This window comes from Prionailurus bengalensis, chromosome A3, assembly GCF_016509475.1.
Source record: "Prionailurus bengalensis isolate Pbe53 chromosome A3, Fcat_Pben_1.1_paternal_pri, whole genome shotgun sequence".
Classification (NCBI taxonomy): domain Eukaryota; kingdom Metazoa; phylum Chordata; class Mammalia; order Carnivora; family Felidae; genus Prionailurus; species Prionailurus bengalensis.
This window is the reverse complement of record NC_057354.1, coordinates 138,588,531-138,600,691: the sequence shown is the minus strand read 5'-3', so window position 1 is coordinate 138,600,691 and position 12,161 is coordinate 138,588,531. Positions and strand designations below refer to the sequence as shown.

General features: G+C 48.6%; 2 protein-coding genes across 3 annotated transcripts in view; one reads left to right on the top strand and one right to left on the bottom strand.

The window, feature by feature from the left end:
* Window positions 1–2,106, bottom strand: part of EIPR1 (EARP complex and GARP complex interacting protein 1) — a 121,973-nt gene extending 119,867 nt beyond the window's left edge. Inside the window, exon 1 of one of the 2 annotated variants that reach the window (XM_043604639.1) lies at window positions 1,922–2,106. In XM_043604639.1, the coding sequence (XP_043460574.1) occupies window positions 1,922–1,963 (42 nt within the window). In that variant the 5' untranslated portion in view covers window positions 1,964–2,106. The remainder of the gene's footprint in view (window positions 1–1,921) is intronic. The other variant, XM_043604640.1, reaches the window with a different exon arrangement.
* Window positions 2,107–5,068: 2,962 nt separating this feature from the next.
* Window positions 5,069–12,161, top strand: part of TRAPPC12 (trafficking protein particle complex subunit 12) — an 83,226-nt gene continuing 76,133 nt past the window's right edge. Inside the window, exon 1 of the mRNA XM_043604638.1 lies at window positions 5,069–5,207. The gene's annotated coding sequence lies outside the window, so the exon portion shown is untranslated. The remainder of the gene's footprint in view (window positions 5,208–12,161) is intronic.

Genomic DNA, 12,161 nt, shown 5'->3' with positions numbered 1-12,161 from the left:
TTTAACTATAATAATGGTTCTTCGAATTCCAGAATGTCACGACCCACAAGCTGTCCAGAGTAAAGCGGCACAAAAATGTGCTACTTCTTTTAAGATGAAGGAGAAAATCAGATAAAATGTTCGATACCCAGGGCAAGGATCCACTCCTTGATATTAATCCCAGGAAAACACAGGTCAAACCCCAGGAAATAACGTTTGTTATCTCAAAGATCCAACACGGAAGATCAAAACCTCTGGGTTACTTAGGAGATTTCTTAAGGAGATCAAAAGTTACGAGGTACACCGGCAGAAGACGCGCACTTCAGGTAGCACACGGTCAGAGAAACTTAGATCTCCCCATACGTACCCTTTGCATGTGCCCACACGCGAACTGGTTCCAGGAGAAAGCCGTGTAACTTTGTAGTTAGGGGCTTTAAAGTTGGCTTGGGTTTAAAGCCTACCTAGGTTAGAGTCCTAAATCTATCAGTTACTGGCTAGGTTGCCTTGGCCCACAGGAAGAAAAACACCTACAAGGACGACTCTCAGAGATTAGAAATACATACACAGTCTTCAGCAGGGTGCCCAGCACACGGTGACCACTTTCAAAAGCTGGTAGTTAAGGCACAGTCTTGGGTGACAGAGCCCGCTGTCAAACCCTGTAAACTGCCCATTCCTCACAGGACACTTTGAAACTGCCTTGTATGGGTTTATCTGTAAGAATTTTGTCTCACTACAATAATTACACTTATCGAATGCTTACCAAATGCCAGGCACCGTTCTAAGCTTTTGAATTAAATGTATCAACTGATTTAACGTCATAACAGCCACAGGGGATCGAGGCTCATTGTCCCATTTTCTTGGCAAGGAAACTGAGGCCCAAGGCTGCACAGCTAGTAAGTGCTGGAGCCAGGATCTACACTTCAGGAGTTTCGGGGGTGGGCAGGCTTTTCACAACTAACAGTGCCGCTTCTCTCACTACAAGCTTCTTGAAAGCAAAGATCATTTCTATTTTAACACACATTTGGGGCGCACAATTATGTATCAGATACTTCCTAGGGCAATGAACAAAGGTTGTTTTTGTTTGTTTTCTTGGTATGTGTCCCTAAGTGCCTTAAGCAGGTTCTCAAAAGCCATCTGAAGAGATGAAAACCAACACAAGGCTCTATCTATCAGGTCCTACACAATGCGACCTACCTGTCCTTCCAGCTCCCCCGCTACCCCCTCACTCCTCCACTCCATCCCTACAGACTTCCTAGCGGTCCTGCCAAACCGCACATGCATTCCTGCTTCACCGCTTACACTGTGGGGGCTCACGCACTTCAGACATTTACTGAGCACCTACTACTGACGATCACGGTGAACAGGCACTGGAGTACAGGATGAGGCAAAATAGGACATTAGTGGGAAAGAGGTGAGATCCGAAGAGAGTCTGTGGTTCAGTTCATAGGATTATACCAGTGCTGATTTCTACGCTTTGATCAATGTGCCATGGTCTTGCAGTCCTCAACATTAGGAGAAGCTGGGCGAAGGGTGCAACAGAACTTTCCGTTTATCTTTGCAACTCTTAGGTAAATTTAACACTGTGTCCAAATTAAACGACCCCCTCACCGCCACCACCCCCAAATCACAGATACGGCGCCAGACTCTGGGAGCTCCAAGGCGGGAGGAAATTGCACACAAGTAGCCAGTCTGCAGAGATCGGTGGGAATCAGGCCCCAAACAACGTCCAAGGGCTGCCGGGAGAGGGGCGGCGGGGTGTTCCCCGGGGGTCGTGGGCTGCGTCCACCCTGCGTCACGCAGGCCCCAGGGCCTTCCTGGATAAACAAGTCCTGTAAAGGAGCCCCCCGAAGCCTCCGGGTCCTCAGCGGGACAGGGGGAGCTGGGGGTGCAGGAGGGCCTCGCTATACAAACGCGCGGCGCCGGGGGCCTTGCTGGGACTCACCTGGAACTCCAGCCCGTAGATCACCGGCGCGTCGTCCTCCATGCTGCGGCCGCTCACACGTTTAACGCCTGTCCCCAGAGCGGACGCGCCCCCAACTCAGCACCCATTCATTCCCTCCCGCCCAGGCGGCACCGAACCGGGAGCTTTTGGGGCCTAACTCGGCTCCCGTAGGCCACACTTCCTGTATTTTCCTGATGCGTCATCAGTACGCTCCTCGCCGGCGGCCAATGGCAGCGGCACCGGGCTCGTACGCATGCTCATTTGATTCCATCCGGGTTCTCAACCCTCCTGACCTCGGGAGGCGGACGCGGCGGGGAGGAGCGGGGACTAGAGCCAGTGGGGTCGAGAGCCGGGCGGGTAGAGCGGTGGGGGAGGGTCCCGGCGGAGGGGAACCAGAGGTGGCGGAGGGGCGTGGGCGGGCTCCAGGGCCTCGCGGGGTCGTCACTCCGCCCCCAGCCCGTAGTTTTGGGGCATTGAGAAGTCCCATGCTGGGAGCCCTCCGTGCTCCGTAGCCCACAGAGAACCGCTCACGTGGAGCTGTGGCGCTGCCCTTTATCACCGTTAGTACTTTGCCCAGCCCGGGGACTGATGCTTACAGAAGCCGGCTTAAGGTTCTTCTCTCTAACCCTGCGACTAGGGTGTCATACTTGCATTTTAGAGATGAGAGGCTGCAAAATTGACCAACGGTTGAGGACATGGAGGTCGTAAGGTGGGAAGCTAGGATGTGTGCCCGGTCTGACTCACCTAGGCTCTGCCCAGGGTCCTCAAGGTCAGGAGCCACGCTCCTCCAGGCGGCAGGCATGCCGCAGTGTCCGCACTTGGGGGAGGGGCGGGGGGGAGCATGTACTACCAGTGCCGCTGAGTGATGCCTGGCGCCACACCTCTGGCAGGGTCTGACCTGCATTTGACTCTAAATGGGAGCCTGCTGGGAGACCTTGGGTTCCCTGGGCATCTCCAAGCATGGAGGACTTAGCACTTCCAAGGCACCTCCCTTGACCGACCGTGTCCTTGGCAGTCACAAGTGAAGCTGCATGGAGTCCCAAAGTGCCATAGCAGAACCCCTTTCACTAAGCTGAATTCCACTGGTTTAGAAGACCACGCGCTTCTACAACTGATTATTTTTTTTTCTCTACTCTTAATCTTTTTGACAAATGAGATGTCACTTCACACCTGTAAGGATTCTTGGTAGCAGAAAGTCAAAAAATAGCACGTGTTGGCTGGCAGTGGAGAAAGGGGAAGGCTTATACCTGTTGGTGGGCATGTAAATGGATACAGCCACTGTGGAAAATAGGATGGAGTTTTCTCAAAGACTTAAAAATGGAAGTACATATGTTCCAGCAATCCCCCTTCTGGGAGTCTAAGGAAATAAAACCACTATGTCAAAGAAATATCTGCACCTCATGTCCAGAACAGCCTTAATCACAGTAGTCAACACGTGGAAAAACCTAAGTGTCAATAGACAGATGAATGGATAAACCAAGTGTGGCATTCACACGTGCCCCCCCCCCCCCCCCCCCCCCGCACACACACACAGTGGAATATCAGCCTTAAGAAAAGGAAATCCTGGGGCGCCTGGGTGGCGCAGTCGGTAAAGCGTCCGACTTCAGCCAGGTCACGATCTCGCGGTCCGTGAGTTCGAGCCCCGCGTCAGGCTCTGGGCTGATGGCTCGGAGCCTGGAGCCTGTTTCCGATTCTGTGTCTCCCTCTCTCTCTGCCCCTCCCCCGTTCATGCTCTGTCTCTCTCTGTCCCAAAAATAAATAAACGTTGAAAAAAAAATTTTTTAAAGAAAAAAAAGAAAAAGAAAAGGAAATCCTGTCATTTGCAACAACATGGATGAGTCCGGAGGACAGACATTCTGTTATGTGAAAAAAGCCAAACGTAGACAAATACTGCACGATTACATATACGTGTGAAATGTGAACATATATGTGTGTGTGTGTGTGTGTGTGTGTGTGTGTGTGTGTATGACGTTGGAGAGGAGCACCTGAGTGTCTCAGTGGGTCAAGCATCCAACTTCAACTCAGGCGACTACCTCGCGGCTGAGTCGGAGCCCTGCGTTGGGCATTGGGTGCTGTGCTGACAGGTCAGATCCTAGAGCCTGCTTCAAATTCTGGGTCTCTTCTCTTTCTCTCTCTCTCTCTGCCCCTCCCCCCTCAAAAAGAAATAAACATTAAAAAAAATAATCATTGTAGCAGAAGAATGGAGCTTACCAGAGGCTAAGGGGGTGAGAGGAATGGGGAGATACTGATCAAGGGATACAAGTTTTCAATTATGGTGAATAAGTTGTGGAGACCTACTGTACAGGTGTCTATAGTTAATAATAATGTGCCCTATACTTGAAACTTTCGAAGAGTAGATCTCAAGTGTTTTCATCACATATGTATAAAAAAGGTAAGTATGGTGGATACGCTAATTTGCTTAATTGTGGTACTAATTTCACAATGTATACATGTGTCATGACATCACATTGCACACCTTAAATACATACTGTTTTTATTTGTCAAAACTAAAAAAATTAATCAGTTATGAAAGGAAGACAAAAATGGCTTTGCTCAGTTGTATGCCAGCGCCTCACGCCCTGGCAGGCATGGTTAAATTTTGATGGATAGCTGTTGGAATGTCTGAGGAGTCCTCAGTGATTACAGTAAAAATCAAGGAAGCAGACCCACAGATCTGAGCATCGTATTCATCGTCTCCGATTGCCTGAGATTAAGTTGTGGAGCTAAGAGAATGCAGAGTCTTTATATTGCTGGATTAAATCTACCTACCTACCACTGATATTATTCCTACCAGCTTTACGGTTAACGTTATTATTACACAAGTACAAATGCACAGCTGAAAAAGTAGAAAATGCTGATAAGCACAAAGAAAAGTCTCTAAAAGTAAGTATTTCTTGGGTGCTTTGGCCAGAAATAAAAAAGAAAGGGCCTAATCCTCTCTCTTCCACCTACCCTCTGGCCCAGGTTTCCCTGTAACCTGAGGATCAGGCTTAGTTCCCTCCCTATCCCGAGGGTTGTGGTCAAGCCTCCCCGCCCATTCCTCCGCCCTTCGCTTCACCTTGGTGCGCACGCTCCGCCCACCGCAGCACGAACCGGAAGCGCGCGAAGCAGCCGGCTCCTGCACTGGGCATGCGCGGAATCAGACCGACCGTCCAGCGCGCGCAGGCGCAGAAGCCGGAGAAGGTGCCGGGTCGAGTCCCTCCTTCCGGTATTCATCCACCTTCTCTCCGGACTCTGGTCGCGGCCGCCCGTGACCGCCTCTCCAACCCCAGTGGGCGGGTGGCAGGTGAGACTCAGGGCCCGGGCTGTGGGGAGGGAGTCGGGTCGTGCCTAACCGCAGCCCCGCCGGTCCTGACCTCAGCCCCTCGCTGGCTTGTCCCCTGGCCGGTCCTCCCGCAGAGGGGGGGGGGGGATCTCTTCTGTGTCTCCCCGTTGGGGAGCTCCTCTCCGGGGGCTCCTCCTAAGGGACTCTTGGGGGGGTGTGCTCCCCGAGGTCTCCTCCTTGGAGGTCTCCTGCAGGTCCCAGCTGTGGCACTCAGCAGCTCGGCCCTGAGCAAGCCCCTTAATCTGTCTTCTTGTGGGTCGGCTCTTCTGTGCACGGACATGACCTGCCCACCCAAACTCGGTATCGTGCGGGTAAAATGCGGCGGTTTGTGCGAAAGCACAGACGCCAGGGTGAATGTTGCCTATTATTACACATCCTGATCGCTCCCAAAGCAGCCTTCGGGACGGGACCGACCGATAGTGTTGTACACCGTAAAGACTGACAGCCTTTGTTGTAAAAGAAACACAAGGCTCAAAGATAGCTTCTAAAACGTGTCGGTTTTTCTCAAGCTTGGACACAAAAGTTTAACCCCGGTGACACTTGGACCTACGGTTTCTACCTTTTTATGGTGGTTGGAAGATAAGGTGTCCTTCTATCCAGATGCTTTACTCCTGGCTTCTTTTCGTGAATTCAGGAGACGGTACCCAGTGACAGACCAGGCGCCCGGCCCACTGTGGTGGGGTGGGAGAGGCAGAGGAGAGTGCAAATAGGATACTTTAGCGGTGACGTGTCTCACCCCGTCCTCACGTTCTGTGGTTGCTAACAGGATCTTCACCAGTCCAAGAGCCTGTGTTACCGCTGTGCTTCATCATTAAAATCACAGTTACCGTGCTTGTATATACGTAGCTCCTTACGGTGTAAAAGTGCCTGTGCACCAGTCACTGGTTATTCCTCGTTACCCCAGTGTGCAGTCTAAGAAACCAGGACTAAGACGAAGTTACTCCTCAAAGGTCACTTAGCAGGGAAGCTGGGACTCCAGCGGTTCTTAACAGCTTGCGTCCAGTGCTCTTCCTGACTCCCCCCTGCTGCTCTGAATCATGATCTGTCCCAGCAACCTCGAAGGGAGAGCAAAGGCGGAAAACCTGTGTTGAAATCCTGCAGCACCAAATATTGTCAGTGTGACTTTGGCCAGATCACTTGGTTTTCTCTGCTGCGTAATGGACGTAATAGTCCTTTATAAGTTGGTCCTGAGGATTAAATAGGACAAGACATGTCAGGGCATGTGGGTGGCTCAGTCAGATAAGCGTCCGACTCTTGATTTCCACTCAGGTCATGATCCCGGGGTTGTGGGGTCGAGCCCCGAGTTGGGCTCTGAGCCGAGTGTGGAGCCTGCTTGGGATTCTCTGTCTCTCCTCTTTCTGCTCCTCCCCTGCTTGCTCTCTTTCTCAAAGTAAATAAACATTTCAAAAAATAAGATAATAAATGTAAAATGTTTCATCTGTTGTGGGTGTTCTTTACATGGGGGTTTTTGTAAGTCTATGCTAATTAGATTTCCACTATATGACATATATTTTCACGGAAATAGGGTTTACACTATTGCAGTCTGGTAAAAGACTTATAATTCCAACATCATGTCCACAAAGGGGACCTGCCCTATTGTAGTTTCAGTTCTTAATGAAACTTTTCAGTTCCCAAATAATCACTTGGAGTTAGTACTTAAAAAAAAAAAAAAAAACATCTTAAGGCATTAATTAAGGGCCTGGTGCAAAGCACTCACCTGAACAGAAAGTCTACTTCAGTTGCTACCATGTTGATGATCACATAAGCTGAAATGTCTGTGGTTTAATAAAAATTATTGAGTCAATAATGGAAGTAATTATAGTACACACAAATCGAAAACATACCTGTGCTTTCCCGTTTTTTAACTGTGCAATATGAAGACCCCACGCAACATTCATGAAGATACACAGAGATCGAGTGCCCACCTGGCCCAGTCTTCTGCCCACAAGCATAAGAAATGGACAGTCGTCAACGGCTTTCTCACGTGTCCCTCCCTGATCAAACCTTCCCTTGGCACCACCCCCAGCTCCCTCTCCAGATGAATTGAGTGTTAGCATCACCTTGCTTTTGCACTTGTATTCCTAAAACAATGTATTGTTTAATTTACATGTTTTTGAATTTTATATAGAAAATCATACTGCTTATTTTCTAGCATGGCCCATCCATTTTAAGTTTAATGTTCCGTTTTCAGTATGCTGTTTACTGTGCCTATGAGCAGCGCTTGTGTCCAGTGTTTTTTGGGTTTTTTTGGTTTTTTTTTTTTGATCTTTGGAAAGTGGCTGGTACTTTGTTTGGATTTGCTGTTTATAAGCATTCACAGTCCTAGCTTATGGTACCACGTGCAGGAGTCCCTCTGTGATGCATAGGTCGTGGGACCTCTTACTGTCCTCACCAGGACAGGGACTCTTGAGAGTGAAAAGAGGTACTTAATGGAATGTAAGAAACAAAGCAGGTGAACATACAGGGAGAGGGGGAGACAGAGGGAAAGGAACCGTAAGAGACGCTTAGCGATAGAGAACAAACTGAGGGTTCGTAGAGGGAGGTGGGGGGGGATGGGCTAGATGGGGGATGGGGATTAAGGAGGGCACTTGTCCTGTTGAACGCTGGGTGTTCTGTGTGAATGATGAATCACTAAATTCTGTTCCTGAAAACAAAAAACAAGGTAGTTAACTTTACAGTAACCATATGCACAAAGTGGAAGCATCCTGGAAGAGTCAAGATGCGTGGCTGTGGAGTCACAGGATGTGTGCTTGTGAAATGTGTATCCTTTTCAGCCTGTTCAAATCTTTGGCCTGTTTTTCTGTTGGGTTGTTTATTGTCTGATTGAGTTCCGGGAATTTTTATCTATTCTTCGTATTAATTAAGAAATCTGACGGTACCCAGTGTAGGGGAATGTGTTGAGCAAGAATGCTTTCACACTGCTAACTACCCATGTAAACTGGTACAAACACTCGGGAAGGCAGTTTGGCATTTTCTAGTAAGGAAGAAGACGTGTATTCTCTACGACCCAACGTACACATAACGTGTATTTATTTTATTTTAGAGAGAGAGTGTGTAAGCAGGGGAGAGGGAAAAAGCATCTTAAGCAGACTCCACAGAGCTCAGCACAGAGCCCCACGCGGGGCTCCACCCCACGACCCTGGAATCGTGACCCGAGCTGATACCAGGAGTCAGACGCTCAAACAACTAAGCCGCCCAGGCGCCCCACACGTAACGTTTAACAACGTGAGGAAATTTGCTTGTGTGCACCAGGTGACGTGTATAAGAACGTTCACAACGGCACTGTCTATAGTATCAGAAACCCGTCAGCGCTCAGCACAGATCGTGTGTGGTGCCATCACACAGCAGCATCGTCAACAGCACAGACGGATTAATTGCAGCTTCGCGCTACTTTTGAGGTTGAATCTCAGGTTAGAAGTAGAGAGGGGAAATTAAGTCAAAAACGAGAAAAAAAAAAACCTAAGCAAAATGTTGTTTGAGGAAGTAAACATGTAGGAAATGAAAAACAAGAGTGTGACAAATTTCAGAATATTACCCCTAAACGGGAGAGCAGTAAATGTTAGACTGTATTGTCTCAGCCACATGTTATGAATGATTTATATCCACTCAAAGTTTGTTGGAAGTTATTTACAGGAAACGTACCTTTAGAGGAGAAGGGGGAAAATAACAAGGAAAGAACCTCGTAAGGTCTCCAGCTGAGAGACGTAAGAAAACTCAGGAGGCTCACAGGCTATCCTTTTCTGTCCGGAATCACCCCTCCACCCCATGCCATAGTGCTGATTGCTCAAGTGCGTGTGTGAGTTACTTAGTTTTCTCTCTGTGGTTGCCTAGGGCCGGGTTCCCAAGAGCCTAGTGGTCTGAGTTACCCTGCTGTCTGACACGGGAGCACACCGTGAGTATTGGTTCCTGGTCTGCAGGGCATTGCAGGCAGCCCATTGGCAGTGGTTTTTTATAAATACATAGTTTCTATTCAGAAATTAGGATTAACAGTACAGTTTTTGCTCTGGATTGGGCAGCGTCTTTGTAAACCTTTTCACTAGGAAACATTGATTTTCTTTTTTTTTTTTTTTAATTTTTTTTTTTCAACGTTTATTTATTTTTGGGACAGAGAGAGACAGAGCATGAACGGGGGAGGGGCAGAGAGAGAGGGAGACACAGAATCGGAAACAGGCTCCAGGCTCTGAGCCATCAGCCCAGAGCCTGACGCGGGGCTCGAACTCCCAGACCGCGAGATCGTGACCTGGCTGAAGTCGGACGCTTAACCGACTGCGCCACCCAGGCGCCCCTGATTTTCTAAATTAGATTGGATAAGAAGTGAGGTTTCTGAAGAGAATCAAAACATAGTTACAAACAAGCACTGATTTGAATGTTGCTTTTTTTATTTTTATTTTTTTTTTTTTAACGTTTATTTATTTTTGAGACGGAGAGAGACAGAGCATGAATGGGGGAGGGTCAGAGAGAGAGGGAGACACAGAATCTGAAACAGGCTCCAGGCTCTGAGCTGTCAGCACAGAGCCTGATGCGGGGGTTGAACTCACGAACTGCGAGATCATGACCCGAGCTGAAGTCGGACGCTTAACCGACTGAGCCACCCAGGCGCCCCTGAATGTTGCTTTTTAACTTAGCTTTCTTCTTTTGAGAATATTATTTCTTTTTTTTTTAATTTCTTTTAATCTTTATTTATGATTTTTGAGAGAGAGACAGAGTGTGAGCAGGGGAGGAGCAGAGAGAGAGGGAGACACAGAATCCGAAGCAGGCTCCAGGCCCCAATTTGTCAGCACAGAGCCCAACATGGGGCTTGAACTCACGAACGCAAGATCATGACCTGAGCCGAAGTCGGACGCTCAACCGACTGAGACACCCAGGTGCTCCACTGAGAATATTATTTCTTTAAAAACATTTTCGATATGGGGCGCCTGGGTGGCTCAGTCCGTTAAGTGTCCAGCTTTGACTCAGGTCATGGTCTCGTGGTTCACGAGTTCGAGCCCCGCATCGGGCAGTGTGCTGACAGCTTTGGGTTCTATGTCTCCCTCTGTCTCTACCCCTACCCCACTGGTGCTCTGTCTCTCTCAGACTCTCAAAAACAAATAAACATTAAAAGATAAAAAAATAAAAAATTCTTTGGAAGTATAAGTAAATGAAAATAAAAACATCTCAGGTAAATTGGCAAACCCAGTTGCTGTGTCAGAGCGTTGTATCCTTTGTCTAGCTGTTCTGCGGAAAAGTTACATTCCCACTATCAATAAATAAGTTTCCCCCCAAATTCCCTAAGAACTGGCATTTCTAAAAATCCACCTCTTTATAACCTTTTTTTAGATCATAGTTTCAGTCTGTGTTTCTTTACTGCTGAAGTGCTGTTTCTTGCTGTAAGTATCCAGTCCACGTAACGAATGGGTCTCGCCTAGTAATTAGCCTTCTCTTATCCTGTGCCTTGTGGGAAGTAACTCTGTTACCTGTGGACAGTCTTTCCTGCGGGACTCTAGTCAGTCCGTCTTGATCTAATACATACAGATTAACCTTGACTGGCAGTTATTTCTGTGTATTTTAAGAGTAGAACGTTCTCCACTCTTCCTGCGTGTGAAGAAAACGCTGCGGTTTTGCCAGTTCCGATATTCTTTACCTTTCCCTGCAATTATACGTATCAGACCTTTTCTCATACCCTACGTTATTCTACAGTTAACCATTAGTGTCGTGTTGTGATTTCCGGAGTTCCCGTCTGAGCCGTTTTGTTCTGAGACAGGCTCGGTCCTGGCACCAGCTGCGGTCACAGCATCTCCGTACCAGGCGCGGCACTAGGGGCCGGGGTCCTAGGTCCTCACGAAGTTAGGCAGGAAGGGCCAAACTCCACTCCTGGCAGGGTCACCTACAACCAGTGATTGCATTTTTAAGTACCCTCTACACCCAAGGTGGGGCTCGAACTCACAACCCTGAGATCAGGAGTCGTGTGCTCTATCACTTGAGCCAGCCGGACGCCCACTACCAGTGCTTTTAGATGAGTCCTGCCACTGCTCTGATTCTCGGTGTCCCCTTCTGCATGTGAGGGCACGACGGCATCTCGTTCAGCTTCTGCAGAGGCGAGAGGAAGTCGTGTTTGTTCCCGTCCTGCACGTGACGGCACATCCACTCTTCATGTTCCCCAGGCAGCCTCCAGTCCGCCTTGCTGTGAAACATTACCAGAGCAAGGCTTTTGTTCCTTGTCCGTTGTGTTTTTGACTCATTTTTAGCTAATGATCGGAGAGATGTGTAATAAATAGGGAATCGGTAACTGACAATGCTGGACAAGACACTTCTCCAAAGTGCTCAACTTTGATTATCTGCTTTAAAATGCTCTTGTTTGGGGGCACCTGGCTCACTTGGTTAACATTCTACTTTGGCTCAGGTCATGATCTCACGGTCCGTGAGTTCGAGCCCCGCGTCGGGCTCTGTGCTGACGGCTCAGAGCCCGGAGCCTGCTTCCGATTCTGTGCCTCCCTCTCTCGCTGACCCTGCCCAGCTCATGCTCTGTCTCTCTCAAAAGTAAATAAATGTTAAGAAAAATTTTAAAAGTAAAATGCCCTTGTGTGTAGATCTCAGGGTGGCCAGGCTTTAACAAAGAAGGGCTGCTGATTTGGGGCAGTGTCAAAGTGTTGGCAAAAAGTCATCTCATCTTGGGGCACCTGGGTGGCTCAGTCGGTTAGGCGTCCGACTTCAGCTCAGGTCACGATCTCACGGTTCGTGAGTTCGGGCCCCGCGTCGGGCTCTGGGCTGATGGCTCGGAGCCTGGAGCCTGCTTCCGATTCTGTGTCTCCCTCTCTCTCTGCCCCTCCTCCGTTCATGCTCTGTCTCTCTCTGTCCCCAAAATAAATAAACGTTAAAAAAAAAAAATTTTTTTTTAATAATAATAATAAAAAAAAAAGTCATCTCAACTAAAGACCA